We start from the raw sequence: 22,491 nt of genomic DNA on the forward strand, positions 1-22,491 counted from the left end.
TTTCCGCTTATGAAATAAATCGGGATCAGTGTGCTCTGCGTTCTTTATTAGGCAAACATTTTGAACCAGTGGCTTGTCATATTTCTGACTCAGTAAAGTTCTTCGGTGCGGCCACTATCTGATTGTTTATTTTCAGCGTAATCACTCGCGGGTGTGCTCTGCTGCGATAAATTTGTTCTTGCTGTGCACAAGGCTTGGAATTTAAATGTTCTGTACTTTGCGGTAGCTCGTAGCAAAGACATATTATCGCTAGTCCCTCGCTTACTCTGTGGACCGGCACGAAACATTCAGCTTCCAAGATTCGTGTCTTGTCGGTGTAGTCTCCGTCACTCATGCTTCGGCACATTGATTCAAGTGTGCGCCTCTTCACTCACACATTGGCGATAGGGTGGGCGTAAGTTTTCGTGCGAGTAAGGGTGGATGTGTGTAGATAGCGTGCGTGAAACTTACTATGCCAGTAAGTGGCGCTACTTCATTTTGTAACGAGCGGTACTCACTCCAAAGTGCCGACGTTCCGGAGTTGAAGTCCTTTCTTTGGAGGTTGGCTATACAGCGCAGGCGGATGAATTATATTTTTTATCCTTGAGGAAATCCGTGCATCGCGAAGGGCGGCAACACAGGCAGTCATTATGTAGCAGCGGCGACACAGGTTGATTCCATTCAATATGTGAATCACTATTTTTGCAGCGAACTACCGCACACGTCTTCCCTTTATCGTGACACATTTTGCAGTATGAATTGGGCACAGTGCATTAGCGCACACCCAGTTGCATTTTCAACAGCTGATCGCACAGTAGCAGGGTAGAAGCAGTAATAGTTTCGTATTCGTGCGCATTCGCTGAGGCAACGTATGGCGCGTGGCCGAAAGCGCCATCTCGTTCCTGTAGAGCTAACCGCTCCGCGAAAAGGGTCAATAGAGGAGGCACTGGCCGTGGGTCAGTCTCCTCCGTCGTAGCCACCTCGTCTAGTTCGTGAAGTGATCACTAGACGGCGTTGGTGGCGCTCGCTTCAAGACGTGGCTGGGAGTAGCTTACCTATGGACAGGTAGTGATAGCAGGGAAAAAAATAAGGAATTGGTCGATTGCATTTGAAGCGATATTAATGAGTTCAGTAACTCGGGCCAGGTGATATTAGTGGGAGATATGAACGCGCACATGGACGATTTAGATGGATATACTGATTACAACGGCTCTCTAGTGCTGGATTTGTGTGATGAACAGAACCTTATAGTAGTTAACAGGGAGAATAAGTGTCATGGACAGGTAACGTGGCAATGCGGAACCAGGCAGTCATGTATCGACTACGCCTTAGTCTCAGAAATGGTCTACGAACAACTGGACCAAATGATAATAGACGAAAATGGAAAAAAATAGCCTGGGAAGCGATCATAGACGTTTAGCATTAAAGTTTGGGAGAGATACCAGCGCAGAACATGAACCAATAGCCTCAGAGTTTTTAAAAATGAATGACGAGCAAATAACAGAGATCGCAAACAACATAGAGAAGAAAATTGAGGCTTTTCCTACAGCAGTCTGGGAATATAAGGAACTGGTGGAGGTTATGCAGCATGAAATAAGGCGGACACGGCAATACAATTGTTGGATTGGAAAGAGGAAACCACGTAAGTGGTGGAACAAGGAAATTAAACAAGCTATAGAAGAGCGTAAACAGGCATCTAGGGTTCATCGAGAAGCCAAAAAGTTGGGATTACAAGAAGAGGTGCTCCTTAGATGGAATACATACAGAGAAAAGAAAAGGGTTGCGAGTGAGCTCGTGCAAGAGAAAATTAAATGCGCAAGTGAACGTTGGGTGCATAACATTCACAAAAGAGACAAAGCTAGGCGCCCCAAAAAGATTCTGGAACCATATAAAAGCACTCGGAGCTCCAACTAGAAACTCGCAAACGGCTATAAGGGATGAAGACGGTAACATCTATGAAGGCGATGCGCTGCGGTACATCACAGACGTTATCAGGCATAACTTCGGTACGAGAAAAAGTGTAGTTCAGACAACAGATCCAGCAACAACAGAGAGGCTTGAGAGATCAAAATTCAGCATAGAAAGCTTCTGTTGGAAAAAGGCAGCAGAAAATGTCCCTAACAACACGGCAGCAGGACCCGATGAAATCCCAATACAGCTAATCAAAAACCTCGGTCCAAAAAGCAAGGCACTGCTGACTAATGCCATAGAGCAAGTGATTAGAACAAAGAATATTCCCGTTGGATGGCGTGAAAGCAAGATGAATCTCATCTACAAAGGCAAAGGAGATAAGGATAAGACGAGCTCGTACAGGCCAGTTACAGTAACGTCGGTGATATATAGAATGGCAATGCAAGCCATAAAATTAGAACTGTCGAAGTGGGGGGAGGAAAACGGTGTATTGGGGGAACTACAGAATGGGTTCAGGCCAGGCAGACGCTTAGAAGACAATATGTTTGTACTAACTCAGTGCATAGAGATTTCAGTAGCTCAGAAAAGACCTTTATGGGTAGCATTTCTAGATATTAAAGGAGCTTATGACAACGTAGACAGGGAATTGTTGTGGGATATTCTTCAATACGAAGGCATAGATGACGATTTCGTGGAGCTGCTGAGGGAGATATATCGAGACAACCAAGTACAAGTGGCATGGGAAGGCCGAAAAGGAAATGAAATGGTGGGAATTCACCAAGGATTGAAGCAAGGATGCCCTCTGTCACCATTGTTGTTCACGCTTTACGTCAAGGGCATAGAAAGACGACTGGAAAACAGCGAATTAGGTTTTGATTTATCCTACATGCGTAATGGACAAATGGTGCAACAGAAGGTCCCTGGATTGATGTACGCAGACGACATTGTGCTACTAGCGGACAATAAAAAAGATTTACAGATACTTGCGAATATCTGTGGGAACGCAGCGACAAATCTAGGCCTTAAGTTTAGCACAGAGAAATCAGGGATTATGATCTTTAATGAACACACGAGTAACTTCGTGGTGTCAATTCAACAGCAAGTAATACCCATAGTGAAGCAATATAAGTACCTCGGCGTACACATAAACGAAGGAAAGAATTACTCAAGCAACCACCAAGATAATCTGAAAATAAAGGGGAAGTGGAATGCAGCATTAATGAAACACAGAGCACTGTGGGGCCACAATAAGTATGAGGTGGTGCGTGGAATCTAGAAAGGAGTAATGGTGCCAGCGCTAACATTCGCAAATGCCATTATATGCTTAAAATCGGATATATTGGCGGGTTTGGAAGTTAACCAAAGATCAGTAGGCCGGTTGGCTTTGGGAGCACACGGTAATACGACAAATGAGGCAGTGCATGGAGACATGGGTTGGGCCTCTTTTGAAGTCAGAGAAGCACAAAGCAAAATTAGTTTTGAAGAAAGGCTCAGGAACATGGATGAAAATAAATGGGCGGCTAAAGTGCACAAGTATCTCTACATGAAAAGCGTGGACACAGAATGGAGGAAGAGGTCAAGGAAGTTGGCAACCAAGTACAGGATAATCGAAACTGTAAATAGACAACCAGGGGTCATCAGAAAGAAAGTGAGAGAAATAGAGACCATGAATTGGATGCAAAGAATGGAAACGAAAAGGACAATGGAGATTTACAAGAATGAGAAGAAAGAAATTAGAAGGGAAAATCTGTACGATAACACAAAGGGCAGTGCCTTGCTATTTGAGGCTCGAGCCGGTTGCCTAAGGACGAAAACATATCGGAACAAATATTCGGAACTAGATGAGACATGTGTATGCTGCAGTAAAGATCCAGAGACCACTCAGCACATCCTAATGGAATGCGACGGGATCCACCCAGCGAGAGCCGTAGGTAACGTGCAACTCCCAGAAGCGCTTGGGTTTAAAGTGGAAGGAAACATAAACAGATCAGACGTAGAGATCAGCAAGAGACGATTAGAGTACTGGTGGAAAAAAAGCAGGGAAAAGATGGATACGACCTGATCTCTTAAAATCATAGGCAGCATTACAAGCTAAATTTTTGAAAAAGAAAGATAATGAGAGGTATACAAAAATGCTAGATAAAGAACATGTGTAGTATACCTGATTAAATCAAGCAGGCTAGGTGACTATTTGTCTCCACCCCGTTTCAAAGGGGATGCCAATAAATCATCATCATCATCATCATTCAGATGTATGGGAGCGCAGTGTGATGAGCGATCACTAGATCATTGGATGGAGGCGATCGTTCGAGATGTTTCGATGCAGTGCGATGGGAGACCGCTAGGGGTGAGAGCTATAAAATGCGCTCGCTCTTGGCGCGCTTCCCCTTTCGCTAGGAGTCGCTGCGCCATATGGAAGACAAGGCGGCGGAGCGGAGAGCACGGAAAGCGGCTGCAGCGCGCGCTCGCAGACAGAACCCAGAGGTGAGAGCCCGCGAAGCCGAAGCTGCACGGAGGCGCCGAGAAACGGATCCCGACGTTCGAGCCCGCGAAGCAGAAGGCACACGGCGACGCCGAGAAGCGGATCCAGAAACTGTGAGAGCACGAGAAGCGGCGAGGAAACGCGCGTACAGGCGGGCGGATCCCGAGGCTGCGCGAGCGCGGGAAGCTGCTGCCAAGCGCCTCAAGCGAGCTCTGCCCGAAGGCGCGCCTGTTTCAAGCGCGACTTTCTAGACAACAGTTTCGGCCACAGCTGCAATGTCTGCGACAGATTGTGGTTTGTAATGGGCGAATTTTCATGGAAGAGTCATGAACCACCGGAGCTTCGCCCACTCATCATCATTCACCCCGAGGATATGCTGTTTTTTAATTCATGCATGATAAGTATCCTGGTGTCCCACAGTAAACTAAACAAGGCAGCAGGCAGCTTCGTTATGTCTGGTGAGAGTAAGGACGAGGTGGTGGGGGATGAGTAGGCGAAGTTCAATACGGGTGAATGTGTGTAACGAACGGGGCAGAATTTAACCTGTTGCCCTGGCAGAACAACAATTGCCACCAAGATCAAACTTAGCGAAAATGGTTGGAACGCTATGAAAATTTCTCTGTGAAGTAAAATGAGTTGGATGAAACGCAGCTTTTCTAAAAAAAAAAAGGAATAAAAATCAAGTTTTAGAATGTCTGATGTGACCGCTATTAGACTTCCCATTGTCCCGTCGTAGTGTAGATTACGACATGATTATATTGCATGGAAATGGGAGGGGCTCAGGCCATGCTAAGTGCCATGTCGGACAACATTTTTAAGTTCCTGGTCCAATTAGAACCATTGCAAATAACTTTTTTTTTGTGATTTCATGCGTCATAATACTTTCATAGTTTCTTCTGCGAAGCTCGGTGAACTAATCAAGGCACCGTGGTTATAATTGGCGAAAATAAGAGGGCGTGTTATGGGGGGGGGGGGGGGATAATGTGTGTTGGCTAAATTCGAGGGTGAAGGGACAAATTACATTTGCCGCAAATTACTCATCCAAGCGATCCTGACCTTTATCAATGTGGTTTACGAACAAAGCAGAATTTATCCCGCTGCTCTGAGAGAACTGGGAACGAAACCGAGATCAAATCTAGCAAAAATAAAGGGTGGGCGGGTATGTTAATGCTATGGGTAATATTCTGGCAAAGTAAAATGTGTGTTGATGAATTACAGGCTTTTACAAATTCCTAACAATAAGTGTTCAAACGCGTTACATGCAGGTAAGGGTTCAAAAGGAACTGTCATATATGAGCAACCTTTTAAAGTGTCATTACAGGTAACTTTTCTTTCCAACTGCTCGAAACAAACGACTTCGCTGGAAATTGGTTTTTGATTCTGCAAGGTAGAACATCTGCTTATTCTTATTTTCTTGTGAATATCTTAGGTCTGGTATGTTGACTGTACTTCGTTCTGTATAACCTCGACAAGTACTATTGCCTTAATTAGAGAAAAATGGGTAGTCAAAAACCAATAGTATTATTTGTTCAAATTAAAAAAATTTTTGCAAATTGTCAGTTTTTATATGCGCTGTATTGCTGCTACTGTGTGGGGTCAGGGACTTCTTTCAGGCACTCATTTTGTTACTGCATCGTCTTGAGATTTTATATAATTTCAGGGAATACTATATTCCAATAATTTTTCGGTCCATCATGGTTCACCATGCATGATCGATAATTACGTATTGGCTGGTAATTATAAAATTAACTGACAGGCACATATACAGACAAGGGGAGGGTCGGTTGGTTTGTGGGACCGTGTCTACTTTTTAGAGCGCAGCGCTTTGGCGCCTATTCCTGGGGTGAGTGTTGCCATAACCGAGCGAACAAGCACAGCGAAAGATGAAGGCAAATGCGGAGCACAGCGGGTGATGAAAGATGCGAGCAGGAAAGCAGAGGAGGGGGAGGGTATGGTGAAAGGGTGAGGAAAATGTAGTGCGGCAATGATTAATACGAGATGGCTCAAGACTAGTGCGGGTTGTCTAGAAGGCCTGTCGATGACGGCTGCTGTGAATCGCGCCCACACGTCACCCGCACGCTGGCTCTTGCGATCTCCAAATTAGCGAATCAGTCGCGCCACAATTTGCTCTGTTTGCAAGCAAAAGACAGCCTGTCCGCGCCAGCCAATATATCGCAAAATGAAAACACGTATAGAGCTGTGCTCGAATCTCGCATGAGGGAATATCGTAATCGTTGGTGAAATTTTTAGATAACAAATAAAGCTTTTGGCCACAGTTGGTGACTTTTTTGGCTACTTTCTGGAATTTCAGCTACTTTTTCTCCTGAAGACTTGGCAACCATGGTCGAAGCAAACAGCCGGAAAGCCAGCTCTGGAGATCTGTGGATTCTATGGATTGCCGCTGTTTGAAATTGAGTGTTTCGGTCATTGGGATGTGGAGGCAGTGTCTAGTGTTCTCCCAGAGATGGGTCCAAAACTCGTGTTAACAGAGAAAGAAAACGAGGCTCGGAAGAAGCGTTGGGCAGAGCAGGCGAGGCATTGTTATGCAGCAAAACGCGGCGCCGCGCAAGCAGATGCAGCAAGCGAAACGTAAGCGTAGCAAAATAAACTAGAGGCGATATTTTAAGCGAAACATGAGATGTACCAGAAGAAACATGAGGCCATTTTCCAAGCAAAATGAGAAGCCTACCAGAAGAAACGAGAGGCGACCCTTACAGCGAGACACGTAGTGTACCGCTAGCAACAGGCGACGTTGGACGAAAAAAAACGAGAGACGATGCTAGAAGTGAAACTCGAAGATAGGCGTCGTTGGAGGTCTGCATTGGATGACTCGCAACAAGAAGCGATGCTAGAAGCTAGGCGGGAAGAGTATGACATGAAACGGGCGGCGATAGACGAGGACAAACAAGGAGAACTTCTTCGACGAGGAAAGAGAAATCAAATTTATTGCAGTTTCCCCAAACAGCACCGATTGCCACTATGTCAATCGTATGACATTCTTTATACACACAAACACTTCACATCATTTACATGTCAAAAGTGACTCATACCTGCATAATTTTTCTTATGCAGTTCTGCTAATGGCTAGTATTTAAAGACGGGGGGGGGGGAAGTAGGTATCAACCTAGTAGATTATCCGTTTCGGTAGTCGCTGATTGGCTGGAGCTGAACCAGCGAGACGCAAACTGACTGTGGTCATCCGTTTCCTTCTCGGTGGTGCCCCAGCCCAGCCAGTCAGCACTTAAGCAGCAGCCGAAATGATCATGGCTACGAGGTGGACATTTACAGTCTGCCCCCCCCGCCCCTCGCCGTGATTACTATAGCTTTTTCGCAGAAGTTGCTAAGCGACAGAGCAAAAATGTTTGTGAAAACGCAAAGCTGACTTGACTCAGGCACACACTTGCCAAAGTTTTGCAATGCATACAACATGTGCCTTGAAAGAGCAGTGTTGTTCCAGCGGGCAAGACCACGTAGTTGTGCTGCTTACAAGAAATATTAATTAATTTAAAATAGTGAAAAAACGGTCAGCGTATAATATGCATGCTTAGTAACGTCTGCTGTTGGGCTTGTCGGAACATGGCTAGGAACGGTATGCATGCTGCTACCGTTTAGACATGCAAATATGCATGCTGCTAGTATTATTTTTTCTAATGTTTGTGATCATTGCCATTGTTTTGCTAAGTTGTCAGTATATAAGCTTTGTAGTTTGAGAATTTCACAATGCCGCACATCTTGCTCAGATCGGAGCAGCTAGCCGAAGTGTCTGTCCTGTTTTCACAAGAGCGAGTTAGCACTCGGTTGTGTGTTGGCCACAGACATGAATTGCACACGATTGCCAGAGTTTTGCTATAGCATGCATCTATTGGAACAGCAATGCAGATCCTGCCGTGCCAAGAACTCCACAGTGTGTCGTGCCAGTCTGCCACTCGCGATCGGCACCCAGCTCCATCCTGTACCCCTTGCCTGCCAAACCGACCCAGCGCCAGGCTTGGATTGACTTTGTGCGCGGGTGCCCCTGTGGTGCTGCCCGTGACTGGAATCCACCAACCAATGAAATCAGCTTGGTGTGCTCACTGCACTTCACAATTCGCTGCTTCAGGTTCGAGCAACTACGTGGCTGCAGCATGGGCTGGAGGAAGCGTCTAAGAAGGGGCGCCGTGCCAACGCTGTACCCAGTCGAAGAGCGGTGCACTTTAGTGGCCAATGAGAATTCCACGGCCGACACCGCATCAATTTTGGTGAGTTGTGAGATTTCGGGGGCCCACTCTGTGGGAATCGGGTCGCACGTTTCTAGGACCATTGAATCTACGTGATGCGCACACAGAGGAACACTAAGGAACACCCTCTTCAAACATCTTTCCTAGACCTGATGCAGGGGCGGAAGTAATAGCTGCTGCCTGCATTGAACCTTCTCACCCCAGCAATGGCACCTCCAGAGTAACTTCAGCAAAATAATTTTTCCACTGGTTGAGTGGGCAGACGAGAAAGATTTTGGGTTATTGCTGCTGCTGTTCTTCACTCACATACACCCTGTCATGTCCTCAGTGCAAAATGTACAAGGCTGGAACTTAAAAAAAATACTTCGGAAGTAGCTACAGAAATGAAAAGCGGAAGCCTGACTATCACACAGGCCTAACCTCCCTGCATGCCTTGCACCTTATGTTAGCCCAGAACTGTTGCCCCCTTTCGTGAGCTCCAACGCCAACTTTTTGATGTTTAGTAGCACCACCCAGGAAACAGGTGAATTGCTGCTTGCGTTTGCCTTCCGCATCTAATTCCCACATCGAGGTAAATGAAATAGGAATGCAAACTGATCCTGTCACCGATGCCTGCACCTTTGATGCTTTGCACTGCGCTTTCAGCACACACAATCAGCCGGTCGAAGTGAACGGACGTGCCATAGGAGTGCTCCCCAACCACCGAAACGCCTCGCGACCTTCACCATCCGCCTTTGCCAGGGCCTTTTTTTCATCGAGAGTTATATGGGAAGCGGCCTTCTCTTATCACTGTTTCCCACGGTTGAGTGAGGGGAGTTTGCCGAGCCTGCTCGCCTGACCGTCGCCCGTGCTGCCTGCTCGCTCGGTCGACGACGGCTCGGAGAGCGCGATGGCTTCCACCTACACTAAGACGCTGAAGGCTGGACCACCATTCATTCCCGCAAATGGGTGAGCCCGCACAGTCTCTCTGCAATCTCATCATCTACAACTGCTGAAAAATTAATATACCGGCCACCACAAGGCTTGCGCCTCGTCCAAACTCCACCCGGTGAACTGCACTCCTTGCTAGGGCTGACATCTCTGAGCGATGCCGAACTACGATTCATTCTTATTCGCATCCTACTTGAGGAGAACATTGCCCTGCTCGCCTGCCAGACTCCCTCTGTAAATGCGAAGCTTTTGGCAGCGGATCCTCTGACCATCCCAAACTTCCAACTAGCTGCTCGCATCTATCAAGCCACTTCGGCCAACACCTGCCGAGGAGTCATTCATGATATAACACCGAAAACCCCAACGGCTGCACTCATGGGAAACCTCTGGGACCCTGACTCCGGCATTCTCACCGCTCACATGATGGGCTCCACGCACACTGCCCTCATGAAGCTAAACGTTTCGACAGAATTACCTGTCTGGTTGGGAAAATTGATTAAGACTTAGAGATTGACTCCAACCAAATAAGGAAATTTACCAGCCCGACGTTTCGGAACCAATTCGGCTCCTTCTTCAGGGGGTATTCTTCGGAGGTGGCGGTGTGCCACTTTAAAGGTCCAAGCGGCACACTGCCACCTCCGAAGAATACCCCCTGAAGAAGGAGCCGAATTGGTTCCGAAACGTCGGGCTAGTAAATTTCCTTATTTGGTTGGAGTCAATCTCTAAGTCTTAAACACTGCCCTCATCACGTTCTCTGGATCGCACATTCCGCACTGGGTGAACTGTCGGGGTGTGATGGTGCGCTGTGCCTCATACAAGCCTCGGGCACAATTCTGCACCGTCTGCTCCGGCATCGGTCACCGTGCGGATGTGTGCCCCAATACTGAAGTTATTAAGTGCCTTACATGTGGCCTTACACTAGACTCGCAGAACCAACTGCACACCTGTTGCATGGGCTGCCCTCACTGCGGCGGGGACCACCAAGCCAGAGATTCTCGCTGCGAAGTCCGAGCGGCTGCTGACCGCGCCCTCCGTCAAACGCAGTACGCCCGTCGTCTACGTCTCCGTGTTCCTGCCAAAGATCTCGAAAAAGCAGTACAACCGTCAAGTCGGCAGCAGCAATTCATTCCATTGACTACCTTGCTTACCCAGGCGGCATTTGTCGCCGACTCGTCCACCTTAACTGCGAAACCTTGCCAAAACAAAAGCGCAAGCCAAGCCAGGAGCAGCAGTGGGCCCCCGAGCCGCTCCAAGACCCCCCCACTGCTCCCCCAGTGGACCAGCTGGCCAGGCCACCTCAACCTCACAGGCTACAGCGGAACACCTTTCTCAGGCAAGTCAACCAAGCAGCCATTCCTCAACTCTTCCTGCCCCAAACCCAACATTCAGCCAACAGCCCCTAAACCCCCGCAGAGCAAAACGAGACTACTGCGCTGCTGTCCTCCGCACCAACTGCCCTCGGGTGGCAGAAATCAACTCTCCTCCCCCTTTAACCCCCTCTCAAACGTCATCTGCCATGGACACCACCCTAGCTACAAACACAAAAACATCTTTTTCCAACACCTCACCTACAACCCTCACTCCACAAGTATCTTCCACTGGGCTGAATCGACAGACCTCGTCGTCTGCCTCTCCGTCTGAAATAATTAACAGTCGGCCTACGCCTCTCTGGAGGCCTGCATTAAAGCTATTGAAAAAAGCCTTGCGGCATGCCCGCTCATCGCCAATCCTGCGGCTCTCATGGAAGTCTTAGACTGACTCAACTCGTTAGAACAGCACTTTGAAACCACACTCTCTAGGATCGAAGCGGCATCGGCTTGTGTTCACCAAATCTCCACAACTCTTCCCACCCTCATCCGTGAAGCACTGGACGATCGTCTGGCACAATGCTTTGGTGACATGGATCATCCGCGTCGCTCCCGTAGCCCCCGCCGCTCGCGTAGTCGTTGCCGCACCGCATCTTAGGATCGGCCGGACGAATTCTAAATTTGCGTTCTCCACAGTGGCGTTCGATTTAATCGTGTGGCAGTGGAACTGCAGGGGGCTCGCACGCAAGCGAGGGCTCCTGCTGCAGTACATTGCCGCACACACCTCGCCACCTGACATCATATTTCTCCAAGAACCCGCTCAACTTGTTACTCTCACTGGATACACTGTTTTTGGCCCTCACCTTACTCACCTCACCTATGTATGTACGTAAAACCTTCACAGCGATCAAAGTAGCGGACACTCGATCCTACCTCACAATTTGCCTTATTTCCACATCCTCCGGGACCTCTCCTACCCCTTGTGTCTTCCTCACTAACGTGTATTGCCCCCCTTGTGCATCCAGCACAACCCTTGATGACGCCTTTCACCTACGCCCTACTCGCCTCTTTTCTCATCTTGTCGGAGGTGATTTTAACGCCCCGCACAAGCCTGGGGCTCCTGAAATAACACCCCTAAAGGCACTCACCTTCTAAAAACTTTCCGCAGTCATTCTTTCTTTTACTTAACGACCCAGATTCTGCCGCGTGCCATGGCAACTCTGTTCAACGGGACACAACACCGGATCTAACTTTTATACGGGGTCCCATGATGGCAACGTGGAACAACACCCACGACACGCTCACTAGCGACCACACTCTTATCATCACCACGCTACATACCACAGCATTCAAGCGCCATAGCAATTCCATACACATTGCAAACTGGTCCCGGGTGAGACAGGTGCGTCAGGACACTACAGGAATGGGCTGACGCGCTTCACACTTGTGTTCACGATCTCATCACATCGACTCAGACCAGCGCGTCGGATGCACCACCTGATCAGCACCCTACTCCATCTTTGGGATGCTCGACGAGGCCTTCTGAAATGATGGCGCCGCAAGAAAAGCAACCACCGTCTACGTGCTCGAATTAATCGACTTAATGAAGAAATCGCCGATTATTCCGACACTTACGCGAGAGAGCTCGCCCCACACTTGTGACCGTCTAGCCACTACCATGCACCTCAGCTCTGCATGGTGTCTCCTTCGCTCCCTTCTTAATCCTGCGGCCACACGCACGAGCAGCCAGCACGCTTTACGAAAGATCCTTGACTCTTATGACACAGTGGAAGCTCTCTATCAAGATCTCCAAGACACCTACATTGCCCCATACGATAAACCAACGTACCCAGATTACACAGGACCCCCCTCAATCAATCTCGATCTTTCTAATCCTTTCACTCTTCATGAACTCCGAGCAGCTGTTTCAGCCCTCCAACGTAATACCTGTCCGGGTCAGGACAAAGTCTCCAATCGTCACCTTCGCAATCTCGCCGACTCAGATCACTACTTCCTACTCTCTGTTATGAATAATGCCTGGAATACTGGGAACCTTCCTTCTGCATGGAAGCTTGCTGAAATCATTTTCATAACCAAACCAGGAAAACCACCCGCACTTGCATCCCTTCGACCTATCTCCCTCACCTCCTGCATCGGCAAACTCATGGAGCGCTTAGTACTTCACCGTCATCAGCGTTTCTTAGAGAATACATCTTACCTCCTACTCTCATTGGCTATCACAAGGCTCAGTTCTTTCCCCTCTGCTCTTCAACTTCGCCATGTGCGTCGTTCACCGCGCCCTCGAACCGTTAACCTCCATCCGCTATACTATCTATGCAGATGACATAACCCCCTGGTCTTATCTAGGTTCGCAGGGATACATACAAGACTGCCTACAGGACACCCTTGCTACCGCTTCGGATGCCGCCAAAACAATCTGGCTTTCTTGCTCACCCGCTAAATCTGCTCTCCTCCTTGTCCACCATCTGCGATGGCAACCCCCTCCCCTAGCACTACTACTGGATCGTCATCCCATCCCTCTAGTAAAATCCATAAAAATTCTCGGCCTCCACATCCAAGCTGATGGCGGACCCTCTCCTGCAATCCAGCACATTCTCCAGCAAGGGGAACAAATTCTACACCTAATGCGTCGCGTCACCAACCGTGTTAGGGGCCTACGTAAATCTGAACTTCTTCGTCACTTTGGGCCTCCCAATCAGTGCCAGCAATGACCTCCTAACTCAGCTGGGCGTCCACAACACTACAGAAGAGATTATCTTGGCTCACCGTTGCAATCAGGAACTTCGCCTGAGCACCACCACTCAGGGACGCCACATCCTGGCCTATGTCGGCTTCTCTGTCTCCACGTCCCCCTCCACCACCTCTATGGCACTTTCGTCATCCTGCGCAGCACTTCTACGCATCGTGCCATTACCTCGCAACATGGATCCCTGTATACACGCACAACGCCGCGCGGCTAGAATCCGCTATTTTCAGCATTTCATCCGCACTCATTCAAACTGTCATTTCTACTACACGGACGCTAGCGTCTCCTCACTCGGTTCTGCCATAGTGGTTCTTTCGGGCAGCTATGCTATTCTCCATAGAGAAGTCCTCTCGATTACAGATCCTGCACTTGCTGAACTACATGCGATAGTAGCTGCTTGCCGCTATCTTCCCCCCCAACACCCCACACCTTCCTATCATTTTCACAGACTCCATGGCCGCCTGTCGCTCCTTATTATGCGGGGAACATCCTACCCCTCTGGCACACATTCTCCAAAGTAGTCCGAGTGCACAAGTTGAAATCGTGTTGGTACCTGGCCACGCGGGACTGTCGGGGAACGAACAGGCTAACCGGCTCGCCTGTGACACTCTTCGCCAGGCTCCCGACTTCCCCAGGCCAAGCTCACGTGATTCCCGAGCTCCTCCCATTTCTCTCTTGCCCTGTCGACTCGCCTGCCACGCGTTTCCGCCTTTATAACTCTATCTCGCGCGCGCAGCGTCTTCATCCGACAAGCCCAGACGGGCTCTCTTCTTTCTCCCACACGTATACATCTCCTTTGCGCATTCGCGGAAGAGCCACCTCCGCAATGTCACAGGTGTGGCGGTCATCCCAATGGCTCTCACATACAGTGGTCCTGTCCTCCTCCCCATCCTTCCCCCCCAACATCCACCAACCTATCCCCTACCCCAACGGCTGCTTGGTTGACTCTCGCAGCATCATTACTGGCTCAGCGGTACTTGGCAACCTTCATCACTGCAGCGATGAAAGGCGTTCCCGGCGGAACCCTGGACTGAACCCTCTGCACAACGGCTACTCTTACTTTTTATTCTAATAAAGTGTATCATCTGCACTAGTTGACATTAAGCGGAAGAAATGGAGCTGGGCAGGCCATGTAATGTAATAACCGGTGGACCGTTAAGGCTACAGAATGGATACCAAGAGAAGGGAAGCGCAGTCGAGGTCGGCAGAAAACCAGATGGGATGATGAAGTTAGGAAATTTGCAGGCGCAAGTTGGAATACGCTAGCGCAAGACAGGGGTAATTGGAGATCGCAGGGAGAGGTCTTCGTCCTGCAGTGGAAATAAAATATAGGCTGATGATGATGATCATCATCATCATCTGCACTAGCTTGGGAAGTGCAGCACTCTGCTGGACAGAGCAGTGCCAGCCAACTGAAAACGCTGCACGATTTGACGCAGGGACAAGCTCTGCATGGCGTTTCCGCACTCTTGCACTGACTCATTTCGGAAGGCAGGCAGTGCAGGTGCCGTTTGTAGCATAATACAATGGGCTGTGCCTGTTGATTGGTCATGTGGGAACAATAACATTTCTTTCATGCACTTAGATAGAGACAGTAAATGCACCTGGGAGAAGAGCCTGTGCTTGGAATGCTGTTGGGATACATTTGTAAAGTGCTATACCCCTGTGCAAGGTAAATAGTCTGGGAGGCAAAGCTGTCCTGTCTACTTTTCTTCGCAGTTCTATCAATGCTGCTCAGCTGATCATATTCCTGAACATATGCCACTGTTTTTGCTCCTGTTCATATGCTTGTAGGCAATGGCACTGGTGGTGATGTGACCTTTTTTGACATGAAACGTCTTTCATTTTGTCAGCATAGGGGCTTGCTTGCTAAAACCGCATGTAACAATTACATGTAACACTATTATCACTTCTATCTTCGCAACAGTACTACCCACAGTCCTTGCTTTGGTATCATTGTGTAGAAGAAGCCTTGTTCATGCATGTGTTGCGTGCGGAGATGACACCGTTGTTGTGCCACACGTGGCACAGTCGGAACTAAATTTAGCCTCGCACGCGGTGTTTGGAGAGACATAGTTCAGCAGTACATTTGTCAGTCTGAGCTGGCGTGGTCGTGTTTGAGAGAGCTCACTCTACGTAGGTGTCATTCATTTGACTCAACCAGTGCTCATTATGAGTTATAAGGTGTGCAATTTGTTGCAGAACGGCGACTGTTTCTGGGCTGTGGCCCCTGCGTTCACACAGGGTCCAGAAATGGCGTGTAGAGACTCGTGCAGCAAGACAAAGGGCTATCGAATTTCTTTGACCACAGCAGAACTTGTCCATAGGGGGAGCAGAAGAGTGGGACATTGAAGCAAGTGCTGGAGCCCTAACCATGTATGAGTGCGGCAGGTTTGAGCGGTGCAGGGTAGTGTATGGTTCCACCAGTAGGGAGTCATTTCTGTGCACTAGTGCCCATGCACCCCTTTGCAAAACTAACCCTCCCACTGTGAATAGGGAGCGAGCACGATTGCAAAATTAGACCGTTAGACTCCCACTAGCTGTAACATAATTTAAGCATGTAAGCTTTGTAATGAATGCATAACTGCAAGGTGTATAATTTCTGGTTACATCATTTCTGTACCTTAATGCCCGTGCACCTTCTGTAGCACTCACAGATGTTTCACATACCCCGTCGCGGGTATCAGAGTAGAACAAAGCAGCTTTAACATATGAGCAAAAAAAAATTTTTTTTTTAGTGGTTAGGGAAGCGCAGGACAAATCCAAACGGAAGAACAGGCCAAGTGCTTATTGTCAGCTGAAAGTGTCTGACCCTTCATGCTTTCCTAACCACAAATCTATCCCAACTTGCCCCGTTTGCTGTCTTGTATTTAGTGCTGCTGCCTTAGTCTCCAGTTTCTACGAGCCTGTCCACGCCAACATTGCTTCATGCACTGCTTCGCGCTTACAATTGGGAACATTTTGCGAGGCCAGCAGGGAACAGCAGCAGTGCCATTGCAAACACTGCAGTGGTGCTCTCTGTACTGGTATGCTCTGTCACGTCAGTGTTGCCCTTCTGAGCTTGACATTATTGTTAGCAATACAACGCATGCACCCATATACAGTAGAACCCCGCTGATACGTTTTTCATGGGACCGTTAAAAAAAAAAAAAAAAAAAACGTAACAGCCGGCAAACGCAAGTCGGGAAAAAGTAAAAATTGAGAAATGGGAGTAGTGTTGAACTGCACACAATATTATTTTAATTCTTACGTATGAAAAAAAGTCGTAGTTTTGCCCGACAGCCGAAGTATCGATTGCGATAGCAAATTAGTAGACCGCTATACAAAGTAAGAATAATAGTTTTATCGTCCGTGTAAACGTGTAAACATTCGCTTATTAACTGTATTAACAAGCATGGTGTCAGCACCCACAGGCAAACATGAACACATCACATTGAACGCTGGGGTGAAGAATTTAAGTGCCGCTGCAGAAGGCAAGCGAAGTGACTTTCGTGATGCCGAGAACACACAGCATGCACAAAGCTAGGAGCCGCCGACGCACCTACACTGCGTAGACTCTGCCCCCAATGCAGATCGCTTTCAAGATACGCGCCGCCGCGCAGTACGCAGTTGATGCAAGAGCACAACGCTGCCCGCTATCCCTCCCCCCTCGCACGCGCGCCGGTGCCCCGAGTGCAACGCAAGAAGGCGCGCTTCCTCCCTGCTTTTCTTTCTTTCGCGCACGAGATTTAGATGCGGTCGTCGGCTTCCCTCGCACGCTTTCACTCGCACATACAGCATATGGTGCGCGGCGACGGCATTATCACCCTTGGACTTTATACGGAACATCTATGAGCCAAAACCAATTTTAGGGCAGCAACGCGGCATAGACGCCATCTTTAGAGAGCAAATATGGATCTCAAGGGCCATACTTTTGCTGGCGGAAACCAAAAATACGTCATAAGTGTTGCCCCCGGCACATTGGGCGGCCAGTGCCATCGTCAAGCAACCAAGCCAAGCGACGTGAAAAGTCAAAACGGCCGCTCGGGCCGGCGCAGGGTGGCAGTTCGCAACGTATGATGCGGAAACGGTCCCACAGTTGCGACGTAACAGCGGGGTTACCAATGCATTGGGTTCTATGGGAGCTTACTCTGTGACTGTCCCCGCTACAATGTGGCAAGAAAAGTGCTCGCGACTGCGCTCGAAAAACTGGACAATCACCCCCTCACAGAAGAAAAGTTTTAGGACACTGGTGTAGACGGACTTCTGCACTCAAGGCCTTAAGGGCTCTGCTGAAGTTTTTTTAAGGGCTTGTGAATTGTGCGACCGGCTTTGAATGTTGTAGCGCGTAGGGTCGCGTTATTGCGCAAATTTTCTTACTTCAATGTTTTTTTTTTCTTCTATCATCTTTTATTCCCTTTTCCCCTTTCCCCAGTACAGGGTAGCAAGCCGGTATTCACACTGGCAAACCTCCTTGTCTTTCTTTCTCTCTCTCTCTCTCTCTCTATGGGAGCTGTGCCGGGACCGGTCGAAAACGACGTAACAGCTGGGAAAACATAGCACCCGCGAATGTAACAGCGGGGTTCTACTGTATATAGACACTTTCTGGGACCCAGCAGAATTACTAAAGGGTCCCGTCGTACGTGTAGCTACTAATATCATGTAACTATTTTCTAGTGGGACTTGCAATCCAGAAAACCTAAATTATCACGTGAAATACTAATTTAACACAATGGCAATTGAAGGGAGAGACCTTCAAGACTAATATCTGCGTAAACAGCAGCAGGCTTGTTTAAATTACCATTGTTGTCGTGGAGCTAGACGAAGCGAGATGAAGTTACAAAGCCGTACCACTATTTTTGCTGTTTTATTACTTGGTTTACACTGCTGCAATCATGGCTCCATTTTGGAGCCGTATGCTCTGGAAATGCCTGGTGGAAAGTCTCAGCCATGTGGCTTTAATGCGACAGGTATCTTTGGCTGAAGCTGCACAGTACTAACCATCATGCTAGAAGGCTGTTTACATCGTTACAGTGGGGAAGTTAACTTTGAAACGCCACCTTAAAAGCTTGATGCTTGCATCCAACTCAGCAGCTGCTTAGCTGCAAGAAATTGCAGCTAAGGAGGAGGTTTCGCTTTTTTCCAGTATATGTGTACGATACATTGTAAAGACGCGTACCAAAATGTACATGGTGCACCTGGACACTAAGCACTAGTGGTGTCTAGGTGTTCTGTGTCTGTTTGTTTGCACTCCTTTGCAATGAAACTGCACCAACTAGCCCAGCTCTTTCCTCTCTTGTACGTGTACGAATAAGGTTTGTTCCTCCCTTATTTAATTTTTGCCTTTGGCATCCTTGAAATGTCCTTGAATGTTGAGTCACATGTACTGTACAAACCATGGACTAGCATTCTTGTGATCTTTTCTGGATCTAACCTCTTTTACGCCAACTTGGGCCATTGGATATGTGCCTGAATAGACAACTTGGCTCATTTGGTGTGTGCAAATGGGCACATGACACTACGTATGTGGACATATTGGTAGGTTACCGAATAGGCCAGCAGAACAAGAGACAATAAGTCGGGAAGTCAGCAACAGCGAAGTGAAAAAAATCGCCAGCCCTTCCCCTGTCGAGAAAATAGGGGTAAGCGAAGCTTGTTGCAAGACGACACTGTCGCAGGCGTTTCACTTCGTTTGCCCTAAACTCGGGGTCGGTGGCTCTTCGCTGACATTTTGCACTCAATACCATGATGCCCTGAACCCTCGAACAAAGGATAAGCATTTTCTATCCTTGGTAGATGTAGCAGTGTCAGTTTTTCTTCTAAAATATTGGTGTTATTCCTATGCAGCAGTCAGTATGCCTTCTACTATGCCTTCTACTTTGTTGCTACTAAAGCACTTACATCATTGCTGATTGGCTTTATTCACTGATAACTCTACTCAGCTTGAGTTGGAATGCATTGACAAATGTTCATGCAAGATCACCGCCGTCTTTTATAGTAATGGCAAAGTCTTCTGATTTCCTCGAACTGTACATTTTACCCTCCCAGAAATATTGTGAAAGTTGTTTCCAATGTGGCATTTACATTGCATCATAAGCAGGCAGAACTCATGTAGTCAACTTTTGAGTCTAAAAAAATGGCAGTTTCATGCCAAATTTCTATGCACATGACATTTGTACATAGTAATGGTGACATTTTTGTGAATTACTGAGTGTTCACACCATTGTTTCCTTTATTTAGCATGTAGCCACATTTTCAGGCATAGAGAGAGGACACACTTCATTTATCAAATAAAATCAAGTCAAAGCCCTCAGTACAGAGTTTTGCTGGAATTATTAAAGTTGTAGTCTTTTTCTGAGACTTCGGCCCACTTAGCAGTTTTTATAGTTCTGGCCATTTATGGCCAACTGGGGCACTAGTTGTCACTAGATGCCACTAGGTAGTACATGCAAAATGTCCATGTGTGTGTGTGTGTGTGTGTGTGTGTGTGTGTGTGTGTGTCTCTCAAGCGCTTTGTATCTTTGTGAGTCAACATGTCTCACTGCTGGATAAAAGTTCAGCTACAAGGTCCACCATGGTGGCTGAGGAACACATTCATCACTGAAATCTAAAGTGCGTGCCTTGTGGTAATGTGCATGCGATTGTTTACAAAGATAACTCGAGGTTGTTTCTGTCGAGTTTTATTCTTCAATGCTTGTTTTATAAATTTCAATAATTGCTGTAGGAACACTTTCAATTATTACTGCATGAATTAATTGTTTTTCTTGGTGAGAAGCAATAAATTTATTGAGTGTGTGCATAGCTATGCATGTCTTTACACAGCCCATCAGTGCCCTGCAAAATCCGCCGTGGTTGCTCAGTGGCTATGGTGTTGGGCTGCTGAGCACGAGGTCGCGGGATCAAAACCCGGCCACGGCGGCCGCATTTCGATGGGGGCGAAATGTGAAAACACCCGTGTACTTAGATTTAGGTGCACGTTAAAGAACCCCAGGTTGTCCAAATTTCCGGAGTCCCCCACTACGGCGTGCCTCATAATCAGAACTGGTTTTGGCACGTAAAACCCCATAATTTAATTTTTTAGTGCCCTGCAAAGTTGCAATCCAAGCTTTTCAGAGTACTGTGGGGTGCATTGTGTGACATGCTTCCTATAGTGCTTTAAAGTTGCTTGTAACCCCTTCTGCTTTGCAGGGTTCCTCTGATTTGGAAGGGAGGACCCGTGACTCATTTGCTTCCAGCCAATCAGTTGCAGGTTAGTGACCAGCGATGGATCAATGCCTTTCTTGCAGAAAAACACAGTACAGGGATCTGCAGTTTTATTCTAACAGCTTTAAACTAGAATCTTGTGCTGAGTGCTGCATTTTGTTTACTTTAATTCCACAGCAAGATAGAATTTTTTGGTCCACGTCATTCATTAAATCATTAAGGCCCATGAACCCTCTACCTGCCAGATTTGATTGATTTTTAGTACCCAATGACATTTTCATACTCCAACTGCATTGTGAAAGTATCACGAGTTTTGCTTAAGTACTCAAAAAACCACTGCAATGGTGTACCATATTTTCCGATCTATAAGTCGCACCTTTTTATAAGACGCACTCCCCTCAAACCGGCTGCTTTTCTGGAAAAACATGTATATAAGTCGCACCGGTGTATAAGGCGCACCTCTTCGTTCGGTAACCAATTAAAAAAAAATTTTGATGTTTCTTTTCGTGAATGCGGGTCACGCGCAAGCGTATGGGTGCCATATATTTCCGCTCCAGGCGCATTTCTGCTGTCGTGGTTGCTGTGATTTTCTGTATAAAGTCCAAGGGCGATAACATCGTCCCCGCGTGCCATACGCGGTATGTGCGAGTGAAAGTGTCCGACGGTGAGCCGAATCGTGCACAAGGGAGGAACGCGGGAGGAGGGAGGGGGGGGGGGGGTTGTACTCTGGTAGCAACTGCATAGTTTGCACAGCGGCGCCTGCCGTATCTTGACAGCGATCTGCAGATGCGACAAATTCGGGGTGGGCGACTCGCGGTCAGCTTGCCGCCACTTGCGTTGCTGCTCCATCCTTATCGCACAGCGCTCAGGAACTCGATCATGTGAAGAACCTGGCACCTCGATAGCGCACACAGAAGACGTAGCAATTACGTCAACCAGCGCGCTTCGCGTGGCCATAACATCGAGTCCGATTTTGATGGCAGTTTTCCCGGGGGGAAAAAAACGTACATAAGTCGCATCGTTCTATAAGACGCACCGACGAAAAATTCAGAAAAAAACTGCGTCTTATACACCGAAAAGTACAGTACTTTATATTATAATGTATTCTAGGCCAAGGGCCCTGAAACACTTCTTGAACGTAATAAGAAAATGTTGCTGATTGGTAGCAGTGGCTGCTCTGAACATGTGAGCCAAATTTTATTGCACTGCATGCAGCAAAGAATGTACAATCTCGTGTCAGAGACAGTGAAAAATCGCTTGCTCTTGCCTTCGCAATGTCGTCGTTGCAAACAGCATCACGAGCACCAACAGCTAGCTATTGGCTGATTTTGATTGGGAGAACATTCTCAGTAATACTATGCTTGCTAATTTTGAGGTAAATAAGTGAAAAATATATATGTCTGCAATCTCAAAAGACCGAAAAAGCATTTCACCTTTGCGCACGGCCAGTCTACGCGCGACAGTTGTGCATAGCTGCGTGGTGTCTGAGATTGCAGCTGCATGCCGTGACGAGCCCTCTCGCTGGTGAGACGCTCAACTTCTGGGCGCAGCCTTGCTCCCTTGCCTGTGTAGCTTTCAGCACGCTGGTGGAGACGAAAGGACAGAGAAAGCTTCTCATTGGGGCGATAACTATGTGTACATACTCGTAGGATTTTAAACATTTTTGTGGCAGGTAAATCTTGGGCGACATCCTTTTATAGCGAGGTCATTCTGTGA

The 22,491-nt window shown here is 47.7% G+C and overlaps 1 protein-coding gene across 11 annotated transcripts in view; it reads left to right on the forward strand.

Moving 5' to 3' along the window:
- The window catches only part of LOC119454526 (uncharacterized), an 83,788-nt gene that overhangs the window by 50,187 nt on the left and 11,110 nt on the right, over positions 1 to 22,491 (forward strand). For 3 of the 11 annotated variants that reach the window (XM_049666883.1, XM_049666885.1, XM_037715891.2), the window contains 2 exons: positions 8,244 to 8,610; positions 20,761 to 20,821. The exons of 3 other annotated variants lie outside the window; for them this stretch is intronic. In XM_049666883.1, coding sequence (XP_049522840.1) covers positions 8,244 to 8,610; positions 20,761 to 20,821 — 428 coding nt within the window. Of the gene's footprint in view, positions 1 to 4,287; positions 4,667 to 5,397; positions 6,796 to 6,861; positions 8,611 to 20,760; positions 20,822 to 22,491 lie in introns of those variants that run through there. 5 more of the 11 variants (XR_007466716.1, XM_049666882.1, XM_049666880.1 and 2 more) reach the window with 4 other exon arrangements.

This window comes from Dermacentor silvarum, chromosome 5, assembly GCF_013339745.2.
Source record: "Dermacentor silvarum isolate Dsil-2018 chromosome 5, BIME_Dsil_1.4, whole genome shotgun sequence".
NCBI lineage: Eukaryota > Metazoa > Arthropoda > Arachnida > Ixodida > Ixodidae > Dermacentor > Dermacentor silvarum.